General features: G+C 39.4%; 1 protein-coding gene across 7 annotated transcripts in view; it reads left to right on the top strand.

The window, feature by feature from the left end:
* Positions 1 to 18,848, top strand: part of CUX1 (cut like homeobox 1) — a 270,926-nt gene that overhangs the window by 159,584 nt on the left and 92,494 nt on the right. For all 7 annotated transcript variants that reach the window (XM_062012619.1, XM_062012617.1, XM_062012620.1 and 4 more), the window contains exon 9: positions 8,990 to 9,038. In XM_062012619.1, the coding sequence (XP_061868603.1) occupies positions 8,990 to 9,038 (49 nt within the window). The remainder of the gene's footprint in view (positions 1 to 8,989; positions 9,039 to 18,848) is intronic.

Genomic DNA, 18,848 nt, shown 5'->3' with positions numbered 1-18,848 from the left:
ACCCATCTCAAACTCTGCAAGTAGGCAGCAGAAATGGTCAACTCCTGGCAACAGGAATAAACACTCAGCCAGCAGGGCTTGGACCCCGAGCTTTAAAGTTCCCACGTGCTCTTCGGGGACGTGTTCTGCACATCACTGAAGTTCGTGACAGGTGAGAAAGTGTGTTTATAAGTTTGGGAGTAAATTGAACTAAGCTACCATTAGCAAAACAGCCACTTGCCAAAATGACTTGCAAGGGATGCTTTAATAAAAGTGAGGAGCACAAACCCACTATAGGAATGAGTGAACAGAGAGGGGTCCTCTGCATTGTCTGCTGTGAGATGCACGTTCCTCCTGCTTATGTTGGTAACAAGAGAAATGAAGGGATGGAAAACAGTGAGAAATTTGCTTTGTGTGAGAGGAGAGCAGCTTCCTATTAGAAAGACCTCTAAAACTCGTGATTTAGATCCTTGGGAAACAATGATTTCATCATGAAATCTTAACTACAGAGTGTACCCCAAAGAACCAAAATGAGTACAGTTGCTGGGAACATAAGGTCTAATACGGGTGCTGCCTTAATGTGATTAATAAGACTGCGGATTTCCCACGTCTTACCAGCCAACTATAACACTGTTTTGTGTGTTTGTTATCTCCATTATATGTTGTAGTAAGGGCAGATAAATAGGAATACCATGGAGGCAACAGGAAACAAAACAAAAATAATCAAACATGTTTATCACTAGAGCATTAAAATGGCTGCTGTGGCAGACACCAGATGAATTATGCAATACATAACTTAATTCTCTAGGCCACAGATGTTTCATTTTTCCTGCAAGAAGATGATTGAACCTTGAATGACAGTTCCAGGCAGTCTTTGATTGCTCTGTGGGTCACATGCTCGATATGACCTGCATTTGAGTTGCTTTCTGCATTCTGTTCCTTTATAAAACATGTAAAATTGACATCATGTTGGCTGCTCAAGGCCAAGTCAGGAGTAATTCCGTGCTTTTGATATGCTCTGTGTGCAAGTGGAGGAGAGGGAAGGGTGTCTGTGTTTAAATTCTGGTTTGTTATTGAATCAGCTGAAGTCAGGAGAGGGGAATTGCAGCAAGCTCTTTCAATTTGTAACAGGAGGCACTAGGAAATAGAGAGTTTGCCACATCTGTGTCATCTTGCATTGTCTGAAAATCCTCAGAGCCCTAGTATTGGATCAGACAGTGACTCCTGCTACCTTGGACATAGCACAGTGCAAAGTGGCAATGGCTAGGAAGGCAGCTAGGAAATGTTTGTTTGTTTAAATCAACTCCTCTGAGCATGAATATGTGGCATAACTTGAACCTGGAGATTGTGTTCTTCACCCTGAAGACCTGATCCTGCAAATCTGATGGGTTTGTACTGATACTGGTGTGGTATCTCAATCTCAGGCCATTAATGCAGGTGGGATTCAGGCATAAATACATCAAAAATTAAGCATCAAAAAGTTCTTTCTCATTTTCTTTATAGTCTCTAAGACAGGTGAAAATGATGACACCAGAGCTGGATTGTGGGGCTTCTCTCTGCCTGCTACAATGTGAGCCCACAACTCGTGAGGCTGCAGACTCCTCACCAACACCATCAGTAGTGGAAAATGATTTTTAGGTCAATCTAAACAAGATTATTAATTTATGCAAATTTCGGGAGCAGAAATTATCTTGTGTTTCAACAGCCTTGGTTGAACTCCTCTGTGGCCCAAAGGTTTGTCACCAGTGGTCCAAAGGACCCAGACTGATCCAAATCTGAACACTAATTGCTGACTTTAACACTACTTGTGTAAAATACAAAATCCATTGTGAAATACACAGCAGAAATACCTTGTGAAAAAGGACATGTTTGATGACAAGACTCAGAGAGAAAGGGTTTACTGCAGTTCTTTTCCTTGCTGTAATGGGCAGTGTGATGGCTGGACACAGAATTGGCAGGAGATGTGCTCTTGAGAGAGAAAAACACAAAGTTGAGCAAGAGGTGTTTAAATAGAGGATTGTGCAGTGTGGGGAGCTAAGATTTGTATTAACTGTGGTGCAGTATTTGTACATATTTGCCACATAAGAAAACAGTGTTGTCATCAAATAAAGATGTACCATCTATTTTTATATTGGGATACTTTCTAATACAACTGATATGTATTTTCTTTATTCCAGCTGCTTATGTTAAACATTCTTCTTTGGTTTGCAAAGTGTGCCAAGGTCATGTGTGTTTAACACTGTGGGAGTTACAGCTCTGGGATTCTATGAGTTGAGATAATCTGTTGTATATAATTCTTTTCCCTTTACATTTTATTGAGCATATCAATTAGTGTCACTCATATCCATTTCTCTCTGTAAAGAAATTAAGAGAACAGTGCTGATCTTTAGAAACTCTGCTCCTTAATATATCACTGGAGTAAAGCTAATTTCTGTTGTGTTGAAGCCTTTATAATTGCAAACATTCTTTTCTTATCCTTGAAATCCTGACTTAATGAAAGAGAAAACAAAGTACCTTGCAGATTTTCTTGGAAAACAGTTTTTCTGTGGACTGAAAGATGTTTTGTTCTATAGAGTCTTTTCCCTCTAACAATTTAGATGACTCTTGTATTGTCCAGGTATTGCTCAATATCTTGGGCTTTATAAGCAATTTCTTTAACCTTTATCAATATTTGATGATCTCTTGACACCTTTCAAGCGCTTAGGACATTGTTTATTTGAAGATCATACCTGCAGCTGGTGTGACTGCTTGATCCTGGTACTTGTGATACTAACCTGGTGTGCTTAATGAGAAATCTTTGTGTGAGATTTAGGGAGAGGTGTTGAGCTTGAATCAATATGCAATGCAGTGCATGGATACAAGGCTAGCAATGAGAGGAAACAAGAACTAATTCTAATAAAGCCAGAATAACCTGAAGGAGTTATCATTGAGACTCTCTCCTTTTTGCTAGGGGAGGAACTTGATTTAGTATAGGGTAACAGCAAAGAGAGGTCTGGGCAATGTACAGTGGACATTCAACCATTCCCCAGATTAATCCAGATGATATATTGTGTAATCGCCAGAGCACCTGAAACCAGCATTTCTTTGATCTCTCATTTTAAAGCCTTCAGTGTTTCACTGCTTAGCAGAGAAAGGATTTTTTTTTTCTTCAGTTGAGTTCCTAGGAAAGGAAACACCCAATTCATTACTAAAGTTGGTGGATTTATGAATCCCTGAACAGAGAAATTCTTTTACAAGACGCCTGGATTTATATGACATTGGAAAAAGGATTATCTGATCTGAAGATCCTCAGAGAGTTGCTGTGAAAGAAAATATTAACCTATAGCTCTTGCAATTTGAAAAGTAGATTTGAGAATTTAGTAGTTAAAAGTGTGTGAGTTCTTGCCCTTTGATGTGCTGTACTGGTTATGCTGAAATAACAGGTTTTTCTTTCTTTGTACAACCCTTGTATCTATTGCTTTCAGAGGTTGTATAAGCAATAAAGGTGGGTTTTTCCTAATATGGATGTTTGTTGGATTACAATCATTATGAATTCTAAAAAGATGTGTACAGCAATACTCATAAGAAGAATTTCATGGGGTTTTTTATATTACCTTCTATCAGAAGCTTTCTAAGAGCTTCAAAGAAAGCGTTTGGTGCTTCTTTCTTTCCTAGAAATTAAGCAAGCCATCACTGCAGACACCTTGGCATGGTCACTGAGGTGCAGGGTTTACATAAGGGCATCTGCCAGCAAAGCTTAGAAAGAGTCTTGAATTTGGGTAGGAAATTTCTCATCCTGCTATTTTGCTTAAAGAAAAAAGGGGGGGAAAAAAAGGAATATTCAAATGCAGGAATGCTGTTGTGCCCTGAGTGAATGCTGTGATCATTGGGCTGCAGGCAATTCTGACGTTGTTTAGTGATCCGAAATTACCTCCTAGACCCAGGAACCTTCCCTAATAAAAATTTTATTGAAACTCAAATAGATTCAATGCTCTGCACTTTATTTTTTTCCTCTCTAATGCTGTGACATTTTTCTTCTCTTCCCCTCCCAAACATCCCAAATTGCTCTTCACGTTTTGTCTTGTGCTAGCAAAGTATTAGGTTCTAGAGCTTCTCATTTTAAGAGGCTAAGGTGCTTACCTGGTTTGGGAAAAAGCCACTCTGCAATGATCACAGATGTACAAGGAGGATTTTTGCTGTTTTTCTAATGAAACATAAATTGCACATTAGTTGATAATGTATGCTTTTAGTTTGAAATTGCCTGTGTAAATGTTTTAGTAGTTAGAACATTCCAACAAGCCCCAGTAGCTCCATATACTGTTTGCTCTGACCAATAAACTTACACATGTTCTTCAAATGTGTGGGAAAAAATGTTATTTGTTTTTTGCCAGACCAAAATAATAATCTGCCCTGCTAGTGAAGTTTCTTGGCCACGCCACTGACTGCAATTTCAAAAGTGTCATCTGTATTTTTCAGTTCTTCCATGTATAAAGAATCCAACAGCAGTTTCCTTCAAGGTTCAGTAACTTTGAATGCTTAGGGGGCTGTAGCCACAAGATTTGGCAAACCATTCACTTGTCATGTTAATAAAAAAGGAATTGTTTCTGCCTCTTTAAGCTAGTATCTAAATGAAGGAGTTGGATCAACTGGATTTTAATCATAAAGTCCAGACTCTTCTTGCTTGCAAGTGAATAGCTTCATGGTGCTTAGGGTTTTCATCTGATTTCATTTTATTTAGAAAAAGAATTGAGCTTCTCTCACATTAGCAGTTCTTGAATTTGCTTGCTTGTTAGGCTGTTCAAACCTAATCGGTTATCTTGATCTTAAAAAGAAAATTGAGCCTTTCTGCAGTTTGTATTTCCCATAAGCAATTGAATTGAAAAGTGGGGTGTTTGTTTTTTTAAAAAAACTCCTTAAGTTGTTTTTTCTATGGATGGCATGTTAGCTCTGAGGGTTCTTTCATAACTGGTAAAAGCTTATACCTTGTAAAATCTATAGCTTTTAATGTGTTTTGTTTTTCACTTCAAACACAGCAGTAAGAGAAGAAATAATAGAATATGTCATGGTCATGCTGTTTCAACAGTTCCCGTTCTTTTTACTTGGTGATGCTTATTCTGTAGCTCCAAATGCTTGGGCTTAGATTTGATTTCCTAAACTCCTTAGCCTGAAAGTGTTGGAACTTAAAAGAAGCTACCTATAATACAGACTGAAGAATTACCTTGCTTACATGATTACTTCTCCAACACAGAGTTTATAAGGAATTGGATCAGATCAATTATTATACTGTCTATGGAATGGGAAAACACAAGGTAGATAATATATGAGAACAGCTTTCACCCACTCTTTTTCTCAGGATCTCTTTTAATGTGAAAGAAGTATCACCCTTGACAAACCCTGAATAATGTTGGGTTGAAATGTAGAAATCTGCTGTAAAACACCGTAAATATCAATGTATTTTAGCAAAAGGCCTTCTTGTTAATTACCCTCATTCTCTGTATCTCTCTGAAGACACAGAACTTTGGGGCTTTTTTCCTTGCCTTCAGGTCTTGGAGACTTCAGGCACTCACAAGAGGCCAAGTCACGTGTTGCTTCGGGAAGAAAGAAAGTTAAAAGTAAAATCATCAGATCTGTGTCTCATAAGTGAGTTCAATTCACATGGAATGCCTTTGGTCAGAAATTTAGGCTCAGTATAACCATGGATTTGCTAAACATAGCCATTGTTCCCTTCATGGTTCCCACCAGACTTTCAATGAAAACCTGCAGGAGAAGATGCTGGCAGCCTCCAGCTGGATGGTATTTTGCCTGTCAAGTAGTTCCATTGAAATAAAGAGAAGTACTGAAATAGAAAGGGCTGAAAATGAGCAAATGTGGTGGATGGTAAACACATCAGAAATGACCTGTGTGGGACTAATTCAGTGAGCCAAAGTGGGGTTTCCTTGTACCTTGCAGGTTTGAATTCGACATGGTGCTTTGTAAACAATAAATCAATGCAAGTTGTTTCTGTAAGTGCATAAAAGGTGTGAGAACTGTAATTTATTTTATAATAAATACTTCTGCTGAGCAAACAGAGAATGTAGCTATTAGAGACTTTCTCAAATAAGTGATTTTAGACTCCTGAGTGCCAGCTACTGATGTGGTAGTTGAGCTTTTAAAATGAAAAGGCTGAATTCCTTTTGAAGATTCTTCTGAATGCTGTTGACACTTGTGCTAGGAAAGAATATAGAGTAATTTAATTCATTACTTTACTTAAAGATAACGTTTATGGTTGCAGCATTAACCTCCATTGGTGTGCACACTGCTAGGCTGGAGATGAAATGTTTTGCTTGAGGTTTTTTTTGAGATATTGCATCCTTTTATTAGGTATGTAGAGACAGATTGTGTGTGGAAAAGCTAGGTAGAAAAAATGGATAAGGGAAAGGGGAGTTCAGGATCAGTCAGATGGTGTGTCTGCATGCAAGGACAAAGGGACAATTTTGCCCTTGGCTACAGTTTGACACTTCTACCCGATTCAGTCAGAATTATCTGTGCACACTGAAGGGCAGAAATGTCATTTTTATGGTGTTCTATATCCTTGCTCACCTTTTTTTTTTGTAATTGGCTGCCTATACCAGTGCTGTAATAGAGCTCTTAAATCCTGACCCCAGATGAAATGACATACAAATACCAGTCTTAATACTTGTGTTCATTTTAAATATGGGACAGTCCTGAATCCTTCCAGTTTGTTTTTCAGGCCCTGTCCTGTTTTTCAGCCTGGTTTACTGGCAGCCATGAACCTTTCTGCTGTCCTGGAGTGTTCCTCTGCTCTACTGCTCTTGATCCCATCTTCCCTTAGTCCTTTGGCCTTGGACATCCCTCAATTCTTTCTCTTGCTCTGCTATCTTCCCTACTCTTGACTCTCTTCACTGGTCTCTGTGACTGAGGGTCCTTTTGTGTGTCCAAATCACCTCACACTTACACCCTTTCTTGCTCATCTCTTCTTCATTAGCCATCTTCTTTTCTCCAAAAGTTCCCTTGGCTGAAATGAAAATCAATCCTTCTGCTCCCAAAGCAGGAGACTCTTCCTCCGCTGCTCCAAGGGTTTTGTGCTTCTGAGTGCTTTTTTTTCAGGTTCTGCAGTTTTGCAGGCTTTTGACTGATACCTGGCCCCCCTTGTTTGGGAGGAAAGGCAGTGATTTTATTGTTCTCTGAACCCTACAGAGGAGTGGAAACTGGATTCACTTAAGCTGTAGCCAGAGTGTTGGGATGGGACATTCCCAGCTCTGATCTGGGAGGCATGTGACATAATCCAGACATCATTTACTGGCTCCATATAACCTGAGGCATTCACACATAAATTCAGCCTGAATGCATAAGCTTATATAAAGAAGATGCTTAAACTATCCTGACTAAAAATATTTGTAAAATGCTGGGAAACTTTTGCTGATGCATTAGGATGCTCTCTTCCTTCTTATCTCTGTTACAGATACATAATGGGGGTCACTTGCATAGTCTTAGGGATATCTTTTCCCCGTGAAATACTGTAGTTTCCATAAGTGGGTTAACAAGTATTTTGGGGCTAAAGTATAAAAATGAAAGATGTTTCACAACTGCAGAGGCTAAAGAGATCGAAAATGTTACTGTAGGTTTGTGCTAACATGTCCAGATTAGTCTTTTGGCTACTCCCTGCACACTTTAAATCCTTTTGTGATTGTTTAATTCAGTAACTAATTTTTATTATTCACTATTAATTCAAAACACTGTGTGCATGGTTTCTTTCCAATGTAAGAGCACATTAGCTTCTCCTGCACAAGAAAACACATGTTAATCTGTTTTCCATTATTGTCCAAAAGATTTTTTCAAAAGGCAATTCATGTTGCCCCGACAACATTAAAGGCTATAATTAAAAATAATTTTCCATTAATTCATATACATACACATTTACTTATTATGATCTTTTACTGCATTTCCCTAAGTGTGCATGCAGAAACCTAAAATGCTGTTGAAGACTAAGTCAGTATTCAGTGTAATGATCCAGTGTTGAGTGTGCCAATACCCTGATGTACTTCCATTAACCATCTTTCCCAGCAAACACCTGCAAATGGAGAAATGGATCTTCTGTGGGATCAGCAGACAAACCAACCCTGACTTTTCTGCATTGGCAGAGGAAGGGAATTCCAGTTTTTCACAGCTTTTACTGATGATGATCTGCTACAGATTAAAAACAAAAAACAGACATTATGGTGTTGGCAGATTGCAAAAGGACTTGCTGGTTAAAGCTGCTGTTCATAGGAGATGAGGATAGTGTTTATTGCTTCCATATGGTCCAGAGATATAAGGCAGGCAAAATGTCTGGGGAGAAGTAATATGTCTTATTATATTGATACAGAACATATTTTTAGGTCTGTATGCACTTTTCCTGGTACCTTTCACAGGTGGGAGCATGAATATTAAATACTTGCCCATGGTTCAGCATGATGATTAAAAAATATTGCTTAAGGATTGGATACGTTTGTGAGAAAGAAGCTCAGACATGCTGGGACTAGGTTCCTTGGATTGTCTGACCTCAGATATTTTCTTTTTAGGCAAATTTAGAACCGAACTTATAGGCACACTGAAACAGAAGAGCAACAAGCTATTTTGTGTACACACGTACAAATAGTTGACTGAAGAACTGTAGTCTTCATCTTTGCCATAATTATCTCTTGTGAAGCACCTTCACATGTAGGACAGATGACACTACCCATCTGCAGAAGGTGGGGGAGTAATGTCTTTGAAGATCTAATGAATATGCTCAGATATTGATACACTTATTTTGTTGTGGAAAGAGAAAAGAAAGGCAAAATAGTTGGAGACTTGCCAACCAGTCCACAGAGCTGAAACCCGAGAGGATTTGACTGATCAAAAGATCAGCTGATCAGTTTTACTGTGTCCTTTTAAAAAAAAATTGAAAACTGGTATTGTTTCTATGAATGTTGCAATGATACTGTGCATGATGTCCTATAGCAGGCTTTCTTCATGTGATAACAGTACTTCTGCTTTCTCGTTCTCCCAGGGCTGATGAAATCGAGATGATCATGACAGACCTTGAAAGAGCAAATCAGGTAGGATTTTAAATGAGTCTCTTATAAAATTCTAAGTGTGAATTTGATTTTTTTTCTTCTCTTGGTTTTCATGACAGTTCTTTTATATGCACTTAGCAGTCATAACTGTGTAGAGTAAGAAAATATGCAAATTTAGAGAAAAATACAGCTCTTTAGGGATACTTTGTAAGAATTGTATGCACAGTAGAGTAATGCTTGCCATACATTTACCTTGCCATAATTAAAACTTAAGTTTCCCACTGTAGTTATTCTTAGGTTTATGTTTCTAAATCTGTCACGTTGGTCTCCACTTGGACATGCAGGTGACTGGTTAACCCAAATAAAAGGGCCTCTGCCCTGCAGCACCGGGAGGCCTGACCTTGTGCTGCAGCTTTAGCTTGTGTGGACTTCTCTGGCCTTTTCATTTTCCTTCCTTTTCTGATATGTTCTATTGGAGTATTAATTTTTAGCAAGGGTTGGATCAGACTGTGCCATGCAGGAGAACAAAGAAATTGCAGAAGTTCCTGCAGATGATAATTCGGTAGACTGAAATGTCTCTCGCGAGTTCTCTCACAGTGCACATACCCCCAAGAAAGTGGCATAATTAAATGTATGGAACTTTCTAAAATACAAATGTTTTTTAAAAAGCCCAAACCCAACACCCAAGCAAAGTCCCCTTCTGCTCCAGTCTGTACTTCGAGTGACTGTTTGAGGTGATGGAGATGTGGGTGTGGAGGATTCACAGGTAATATGTGCTACAGGTGATGCTTTCACAGAGGGAGACCTCAACCAGGCGTTTGCTTATCAGTGAGCTTCATTAATCCCTCTGTCAGGTAAAAATCAGAGAGTACAGATCTTAAGGCACTCAGGTTATGTTTTTATAATCCACTAAGAGCAGCTCGCTTCTAGGAAGAATAGTTGCACCTCCTTCCCTACCATGGAGCTGCACCGTGAGCCAGCCCAGGTCACTGATCATGTTGAAAAGTAACCAAATAACCCCCTCTCCAGCTGCTGCTTTGTTTTGTCTTTTTCCCTTTTGCTAAATCAGCTTTCAGCCCCCACACTCCCCTGGTGCAGCTGACAAGTATAGCAAGTATATTGTCCTCTGCATTAGTTCTTTATAAATTGGAAAAATACTAATGAAGCAGAAGGCAGATTTGTAAGTTGTTGGGTTGATTATTTAGTCAGTGAAAGCAAATTGGGGTTTGCACAGTAGGTTTTTAGTTCTGCCAAAGAATTTTTATAGATGGCATTAAATATTTATGAAAGTGCTAGTAATTATTTGAAAATCTGTGGACTTTTTAGAAATGATGTAGGTGTTAAAGATGTTTTGGTAGAATTGTTTTGTGATTTTTGCAAAGGCAGTGTGTTTTGCAAAGTTGTAGCAGTGATCAACCCAGTAGGGTTTTTCTTTCCTCAGAGTGGAAAGCTGGTTGTAGTTGGTTTTCCTCATTGGCACAATAAAATGGAATTTATCTATTTATAACAGAAATGGTAAAGATATTTTGAATATGTTTTTTGGAAGATATCTGAGACACTGGAACAAATCTGAAATATGGGGTTCTTTTTACTTTATCATGTTTTTTTTAAATTAGTCTAAATGTTTAACTGCTTCTGTGCACAAGTTTGTAATTCAGCAAATTCTGAATCTGTATGTAAACTTCAGTGTGCAATTCATCTGAGGTGTTGTAAAGTCAGAAGAGATGATTCTGTCTTGTCTTTCCCCATCCCACCCTCCTCTGCTTCCCCCTCCCAGCTGCTGGGGTCCTATCCCCTCCCTTAGAGCAGCTTCTATAACTGGGGGTCCCTTTGCTGAGTCCATTTGGCTCAGCAACTGCAGAAGAGCCTGAATTTGGGTTGAAGGGAATGGGTTTGTTTTCTGCGGGTTTGGCAAATAGAGGCAGCTCAACAAAACATTGGAGAAGCAGCAGCAGCAAGGTGAGGGACACGAGGGTAGTGTGTGGAAGACAGGGAAGGGAAAGTTCACCAGGGGAGGAGCAGGAGCAGTGAGCTGCTTAGCTCAAACATGTCCATAGTCCTTGTCTTGGGTGATGCTTTACCATTAGAAAACACTTTATTTAGACTATAACTATAACTTAAGTAATCTTTGTAGCAGCAGTTCCTGTGTTTTATCTCTTTATAGTTGAAAAAAAAACTGGAAGAAATTAAATCCATTGCACAGGCCAGAAAGTGAGTTTTCATCAGGCTTGAGTGTTACAATTGCAGAAACAAGTACTTAACATAATTATGTATTTAATAGTTAAATTAACATTTCCTTTTACCATTTCACTAAGTACTTATTCCCCATTATTAAGGCTACCTTTAAAGAGTAATCCTCAGCATGACTCCTACTTTGAGAACAGACTGCCTTGCTGATTTTGATGTGATGTTTTGCTGCTCTGGAATTAACACTGACCCAAACGACAGGGATTCAGAGCAGAGTTTTCAGAACAGCAAAATATTTCCACTGAAAGCATGAAAAATATTTGCTTCAAATTGTTAAATATCTGATATTTCTGGAAAATCTCTTCCTCAGTTTCTGCACTTTTTAAATTCAGAGCTGACATTTCTGAGCTTCCCTTGCTTCATGTGAGGACTCTGACTCTTACAAGATGGGGAGTTGCCATTTCCCTTTCCAGTTCTTCAGTAGAGGGTGGATGTAGTTACCCACTGACATTGATTCAGGTGTCCGTGTTCTGGGTGATGAAAGCCAGGGAGACAGAGCTGATGTAATTCCCACTCTCGTGTCCTTTGGGTGAGGCATGGACCATTCTTCTTTGTCTTCAGACTCCATCACCTCACTTCTCCCACTGTTTTTTTTCCTCATTTGGAACTTCAGATTGTTCCACGAAGGAGCTTTCTGGGTTTGTTTGTGTGCAATCATCCCCAGAAGAAACTACTAGCTCATAGAAATAATCACCTTCAAATACCAGTGAGCTTTGCAATTTTCTGCTTAGAAAGAAAAAGGGGTAGTGACCACAAAGCATTCTCTCCATTGTATCATTAACACAATGTATAAACTGTATTTTCCCCCAAATCATAACCCTAACCAACATGAAAAATCCCTCACTCCAGGGGAGCAAGTTGAGGTGCAGGGGCTTGGAGGCAGGCGCTGGATGGTGCGACATGGTGTCAGCAGGGCTGCTGGGATGACAGCCTTTCCTCAGCTGCTAATCCAGGCACTCAGGGCAGTTAATCCAAGATCTTGAGTGGGGTTTTATAGCAGGGATAGTCTCATTCAGACTGACAAAGCTCAGACAGAGTAATTGAAGTACACTCATTTACACCCACTGTTAAGGGTGAGGTGTGTCCTGGCTGGGAGATGAGTGTCAGTGGTGGCCTGTGGAGTAACCCTTCCTTTCACTTTAAGGTCCTGAGAGCTAGAAACCAGTACAAAAAGATTAAGAATAGTGCATTAAAATGGCTGGTCTGCCTATGCCTGCCTCAAGAGGACCCAAAAGCTCCATGATATGTCACTTTAGCAGGGGTATAAAGACTGAAGCCAATAGCCCCTGCTTGCTTTACCAGTAAGATGCAGCTGCATCATCTGCAAGACAGCAGCAGAGGCAGCAGGGGAGTCTGTTATCCCTCTCTGATTGTCTCCTCATCCTCAAGGTTTTAAGAATTGAGTGCCTTGGGTCTGTAAAGGGCTGAAGTCCAAACGTAACTAAATGCAGTAGGAATGGCTCATTTTCACTTTACCAACCCACCAGCCTGATAACGAAAATAACCCAAGAGTTCCCCCTCGCTTTGCTATGAAGATTTAATAATCCTGTAGTTTGGGGAAGGGCCTCGTTTTATTAAGATTTCATTTTGCACAATAAATCACTGCATATTGGCTGATATGTTACGAAGTATAATAATAAATAATTAAAGCGAAACAACTCTTCCTTGTCAAAATAAATGATTTATCATAGTTTGGGATATAGCATCTTTGAATTTTTTATTGTTTGATTCCCAGAATATTATCATTTCCAATCAGGAAAGTTAATGAAGCTCCAGTGTACTTTGCATTTGCAACAGTTACAGTCGTGTGAATGTGTATTTTACACAAATATTTCAGGTTAGCACTTTTCTGTACATTTGTAAGTTTAGACCTTTCTTATAAGTGTTGATGACAGTAATTCACAAATCTTTGGGATGACAAATGTATCCAAATGAATTGTCCTTCTCTTTCTATACTTCATCAAGCAACCTGGAATCACCCAGTTGTGTGTGAGAGGGAAAAAAAGAGGTTTCTGTTGAACACAGCAATGCCTGTGTTGTGAAAGCAGACAAAAAAAATGGAGTATTAAGTTTTGAAAAAGGGAGAGAGAAGGTCATTTTAAGGTTTTAATATTAAGTTTGTGGTTTCATGTTGTTGATGTATCCAGATCTGGTTACTGGCTTTATACACTCAGTTCACATTGTTTTAAAAAAGTACTTTTAACAGAAAAGAGGAGAACTTCAGCTGGGGTTGGTTGATTCTGGGTTATTGTATTTTAAGCAGGAGGAGTAGGAATTAGATTTGGATAATAGACTCAGTTGTAGGTATGCTTAGATTTTGAGAGTAATAACATGGGACCTTTTTTTTTGGTGGACTATGTTCTGAAAGCTATAGAAAAAGAATTAATGGCTTTTTTTCTTCTTTGTCTGTGCTATGTTATCCCTTTGGGAAAGCAAAATGTTTCCATTGGTTTTCTTTCCATCTTCACAGTGCTGATAGTGCTCCCAGATTTCTGCTGCTTATACTTTTTTTTCTGGGGAAAGAAAGTGAAATATAGAAACTTCTGTTATTAATAAACCAAGAACAACTGTTCCTTCTAAAATACACAACCATTTCTTAATGAATCCAGACTGGAGCAATACTGTTCATTCCACAGAAATGTAGTGTTAGATTGTAAGATCTGTAGAGGAAGGGTTAGTGAGTTTAAGCATTTTTTGAAACCAAACTACCACTAAAATACATAAAACACTGTCTGCTATAGAGGTAGAAAGCAAACTTCAGCAGGGCATTTTAGCAGAAGTGCTGTTCTCGAGATTATTTTTTCATTTCAATGATACCTTCCTGTCTGTAACAAATCACATTGGAAAATGTTTGAAAAGACATTCCCACTAAGTAAGATTGCTATAAAATATGTATGTTTTCGAGCAGCAGATGGAATAAATGCCCTTCTTTCACTTAGCAACACAAATGCAACACAATGTAGGTAGTACAAGTGTGGGGAGGGTTTTGCTCTGACCCAGCAGTGGTAACGGAACTAGTGACAAGGCAGTACTTGTTTTTATGTTTCCATAAAAACATGAAGGGTATGCCAAGATGAATACCCAAGAAGGGTATTCATCTTGGCATAACTACCTTTATCAGCACCAAGGCTAACACAGATACTACCCACAAATGCAGCCAGAGCCTTTGCCTCTTCTTTCTTGCCTCCCTTTGCAGTGAACTACATCCTCTGCTATCATGGTGTGCCGTAGCCTCACCGATTTCAGGAAAGTTACACTTCTTTATAGCAGACGAGGTCATTGACTTAATCCTGTGATTTCACTATATGTAAAACGAGAGAGTACGAAGGTTTACTTTATAAAGTGTATCTGACATCCTTGCACAGAGAAGTGTTGCATAAAGGCAAAATACGGTTAATATTATTTTCATACAAACACAGGAGTTTCCTGTAAATGCTTGGCTTTCAGTTGGGAATATATTTATCTGGCAGCTTTTCAGTGTGCAAAAGAAAGTGTAATAGCCTGAAGACAAGAATGAAGATGACCCAACCTCTTCTGTTGGTTGGAGTTTTTTCCCAATAGTTCTTCATTGTTGGAAAAAAATAGGTGCCAGAGCCCTGAAGTGTCATTCACATGGCATATTTTCTGATAACCTTGCTGTTGTTCCATGAAAGCTAAGGTCATTTAAAGTTTTAAAAATTTATACCTCAAAAGTTACAAAATTAAAGCACATTGAGCCAGTGTGCTTTAATTGATCCCATACTCCAAGAAACATAGCTTTTGCAGCAGCTTGCAAGTAAGAATGTCAGCTTCAAGTGCTTAAAACCAAGTATGGTGATTACTGCCATAACCAGGCTCATTAACTTCAGCAGAACTACTTGTGATAATATACACTCCTAGCCCATAGGAAGATTTTGCCATGTATAGCACTGAATTTAGCATTTAATAAGGAAATACAGTTTGGCTGGTGGAACTTTAAGGGAAAGGTTATACTGTTTTGCTTGTAAGTATCTCATTTTTCTATTCACACCACTGGTCTTTGATCAAATTAACATTTTACTGTAAGTAGAAAAGCACTCAGTTCATGCTATTGATGATTGTCTCAGGAAACAATGAGAATCATTTAAACTGGATATATTGTGTAAGACTGCTTTTTTTCCCCCCATGTCTTTCAATTGCAAAGCACACAGCAGCATTGCCATCATGACCTACTGGCTCCACTGTGAACAGTACAATATTTACATGCTGTATTAAGGAGAATGAAAGTATTTTAAAATATTTTGTTACCAGGGAGGTAGCTCTATGCTAGAAAAACAGTGGTACATAAACGAGGAGGAGCTGTATGGCTGAACTATCCAGAAGAATAGCTGGATTTGCATCACCTCCATCATGACCAGCAGCGTGACTGTCACTGGTCACTGTGGGGTTTCTAGGTTGTACGCAGAAGATTTGGACGTAAGATACCAAGAGTTTTAGCACTGAGTGATAAAAATCAACCATGCTGTGGCACACATATTTCTTAGCCAAAGCAGGATAGTTTCACACAAAGAGAATGTTGTGTGAACTTTCCAGTGGCTCCAAGTTGTGCAAGATTGCTAGATTTTAGCCATTTTCCATAATGGGCATCTGTCTCTGGCTGCACTATCTTTCCTTTTTTTCAGGAAAAAATGTTCAACCATTTCTAAGAACAAGATTAGGACAAAAAATCCAGTTTTCCCCACATGTTACGAGTTGTTCTTGCTGTTTTGGTGAGGAGCCTGCTGTGCTCATATTTAAGAGAAAGGGCTTGGCACTTTGATGAGGGAGGGTTTGCCTTTTTCTCAGGGTTGTATCTTCTGTTCCCTCAAGTAGAGGGGAGAAAAAAAAAAGCCCCAAGTTTGGCCAGCCTATAAGTGTCTGAGGGGAAAAATAGGAGTTCACACTAACTCAACAGAATCTGGTTTGAATTTGTCAGCTTTGATGTCCGTGCCTGTCCCAAGCATGCTACAGTCTATCACTGCAGCAGCTGGGTGAACATTAACTAGTCAGGTTTTCCTTCTCTTGGTTTTAATGTAGGGCTCAGTGCCACTTTGATGCAGAGCACTGAGAGGGGATAGCACGGAGAGTGGGAAGTAGAGAGGGACTTTGTGGTGGGGAAGTGAGGAGGAGAAGGACCAGGATGGGGCTGCCGTGAAAGCGTTTGGAGAAGAAGCAACAAGGAAAAGGGGACGAAGGAAATCGTGAGGGTAAGACTAATTCTGGAAGCTTGTGTGTATTTGTTAGGTTGTGTGATGTACGAGCTGGCTTTTGCCTGCCTCAAGTGAAAGGCACTGTGAAGCTCAGAGAAGACAGAAGTGGTGCTTCTAGCAGCCAAAACGAGTTAGGAAGGGGACAAAATGACAAGCAGAGAGGATTAAGAATCAGAGAGGCAAAAAACCAGAGGATTTTGCAGGAGAGCAGCACTACAGCCTCTGTTTGGGTCTTAGGTGTAGGTGAGAAGCAGCCAAAGGCAGCCTGTGCCCCACAGTGAAGCTGTGGTTGACACCCCAATGGCGATGTGCTGGGGGCTCGAGGAACCCACACAGCACAACATGGGGGTTCTGCCATTATTTCATTATTCATTAGCGTTTCTTGAAAAACTTGAATCCTTTGGTGGTGGAAACCAGAGCACAGCCCATGAGGAAGCGATTAATCCTATCTGCAGAGGAGGGTGGGATTAGCGTGCAGTAAATAAACCACAGAGGTCACACACGGAACAAGGAGGACAAAGCAAAATATTAATTCACTGAGCAATATCCATCCTGTGAGTGGAATGAAGTAGGGAATGTCGTCAGGAAAAAGCAATAGCATGTTACTGCGTGGTTCCAGCCTGCCTCCCAAAGCCCTGTGCACAGGGGGTGGCCAAAAGTACCTGCGGACTCGGGGTTGGCTTCTCAAAACTTTTAAGTGCTTGATTTTGAAACTGCTGTTCATTTAAGATGTTTTTTTGTATGTCATTTATAATTTATATAGCAATAGCACCCAAAAGTGCTTTCCAGACACTGAGCACATTTGTAATTCTGACTCTAAAAAGCTTCCATTCTTAGGGTGGGAAAGAAAGAAGGGATAAACTGGCCACTATTTCCCTAACAGAATTGCCCAAAGTTTCTGTTGCTGTGTTTTTAACAATGCAGAGTATGAAATCTTGTCTAATATTATTCACAGGATTACAACAGGTGTTCTGAATTGGCTGGGGAGGCTACGCAGAAAGGGCAGCTGACAGCTTGCTGTATATGCAGATGTAACATCTATTAGAAATATCCTCTGTGGTTTGCTTGCATGCAAGCTGAATAGATTCTCAAAACAATGCTGCTGTGAATGGAAGCCATCAGCAGAATTGCTTAAGGCTGCAAAACCCATTACTTATACAGCAGCAGAAGCAAGTGCCACAGTGCAGTAACTTGTCCTGCTTTGCTGGAGTAGTTTAGCAGTTATTAGATCAATATATGTACATCCACATCTAATAAAGTGCGAGAAATATAATTTATCTCAATGTGTATTGTTAGCTCAGTGGTTTATCCTACTGTTATCCAGCTTCATAAACAATATGAACTTTGTCTTTTTGTACCTTCCTAATGCTGCCACCATTTTTTCAAGCACACAACAGGCCGTGTCCCATGCTCTGATTGTTAGAGCTGTGTTACTGTACCTTTTGTACAATTACATTTTAATTAAAGCTGTAGAACCTACGCAAAATCATTTAATATAATGTTGTGAGCAACTGGCACAGATGATGCATTTAGTATGTGATTGCCATTAGTTTACTGATTGATTAAACATGCAGACAGAGTCTCTGCTGTGACGAGTGAGCAAGTCAAAGACCACGCACACACATAGGGATAAAGGCTTTATATTCGCTATTTTAGATGACTTAGGTTTTCAAATGGATTAGCTGAAAAAGCAGGGAGTCTGGCACACAGAAATATGGCAGTTTTGATGGCTTAAAAATGGCAGTGTGAATTTATTATTCAATAAAAGATGGGACCCATCAGTGTAAAGGGTAAAAGGTGGTCAAGAAAAATTTTTGGCCTTGATTGGTTTGGAGGAGTTGGTGATGTGTCTTGAAAGTGGAGCTAGAAAATTATTTTAGCTATTTTTTGCTGAAAGTGCAGCATGATTTGTGTGGAGCAGTGCAAGTGAACAGCAGTGATTACTCAAGGAGGTATGCAGTGTGATTTTATAACAATAAAATACTTTTTTTAAAGCAGGAGAGAAGTCTGGCCAGGAGGAGTATGTACTGTAAAAACAACCAGGTTTTGTTCTGCTTAACAGAAGCTTATACACAGTTATGGAAAGGACTTTGCTGCTATTTATTGCCTGAAGTTACTGATCCATCTGTCTCTACCCAAACTCTTGTACAGACAATCTTTCCTCGTAATTCTGCCTTTCTCCTCTGTGTTATTATTCAATATTTATATGGGAATTTTGTCTGGTGGCCAAGTCACAGGCTTATCAGATATTGCGTAAATCCTCAGCAGTTGGCAACTGATCTGTGCAAAATTGTCAGTTTAGGGTTAAATATTGTTGAATAAATAGACCTGCTGAAAGAACAGAATCTAACAATTCATGTTTTGGGAAATAATTACTGAAGAAAGACAGCCCACAACG

The sequence above is a fragment of the Colius striatus genome, chromosome 20 (genome assembly GCF_028858725.1).
Source record: "Colius striatus isolate bColStr4 chromosome 20, bColStr4.1.hap1, whole genome shotgun sequence".
In the NCBI taxonomy this organism is placed as follows: Eukaryota; Metazoa; Chordata; class Aves; order Coliiformes; family Coliidae; genus Colius; species Colius striatus.
This window is presented reverse-complemented; position numbering and strand designations above follow the sequence as displayed.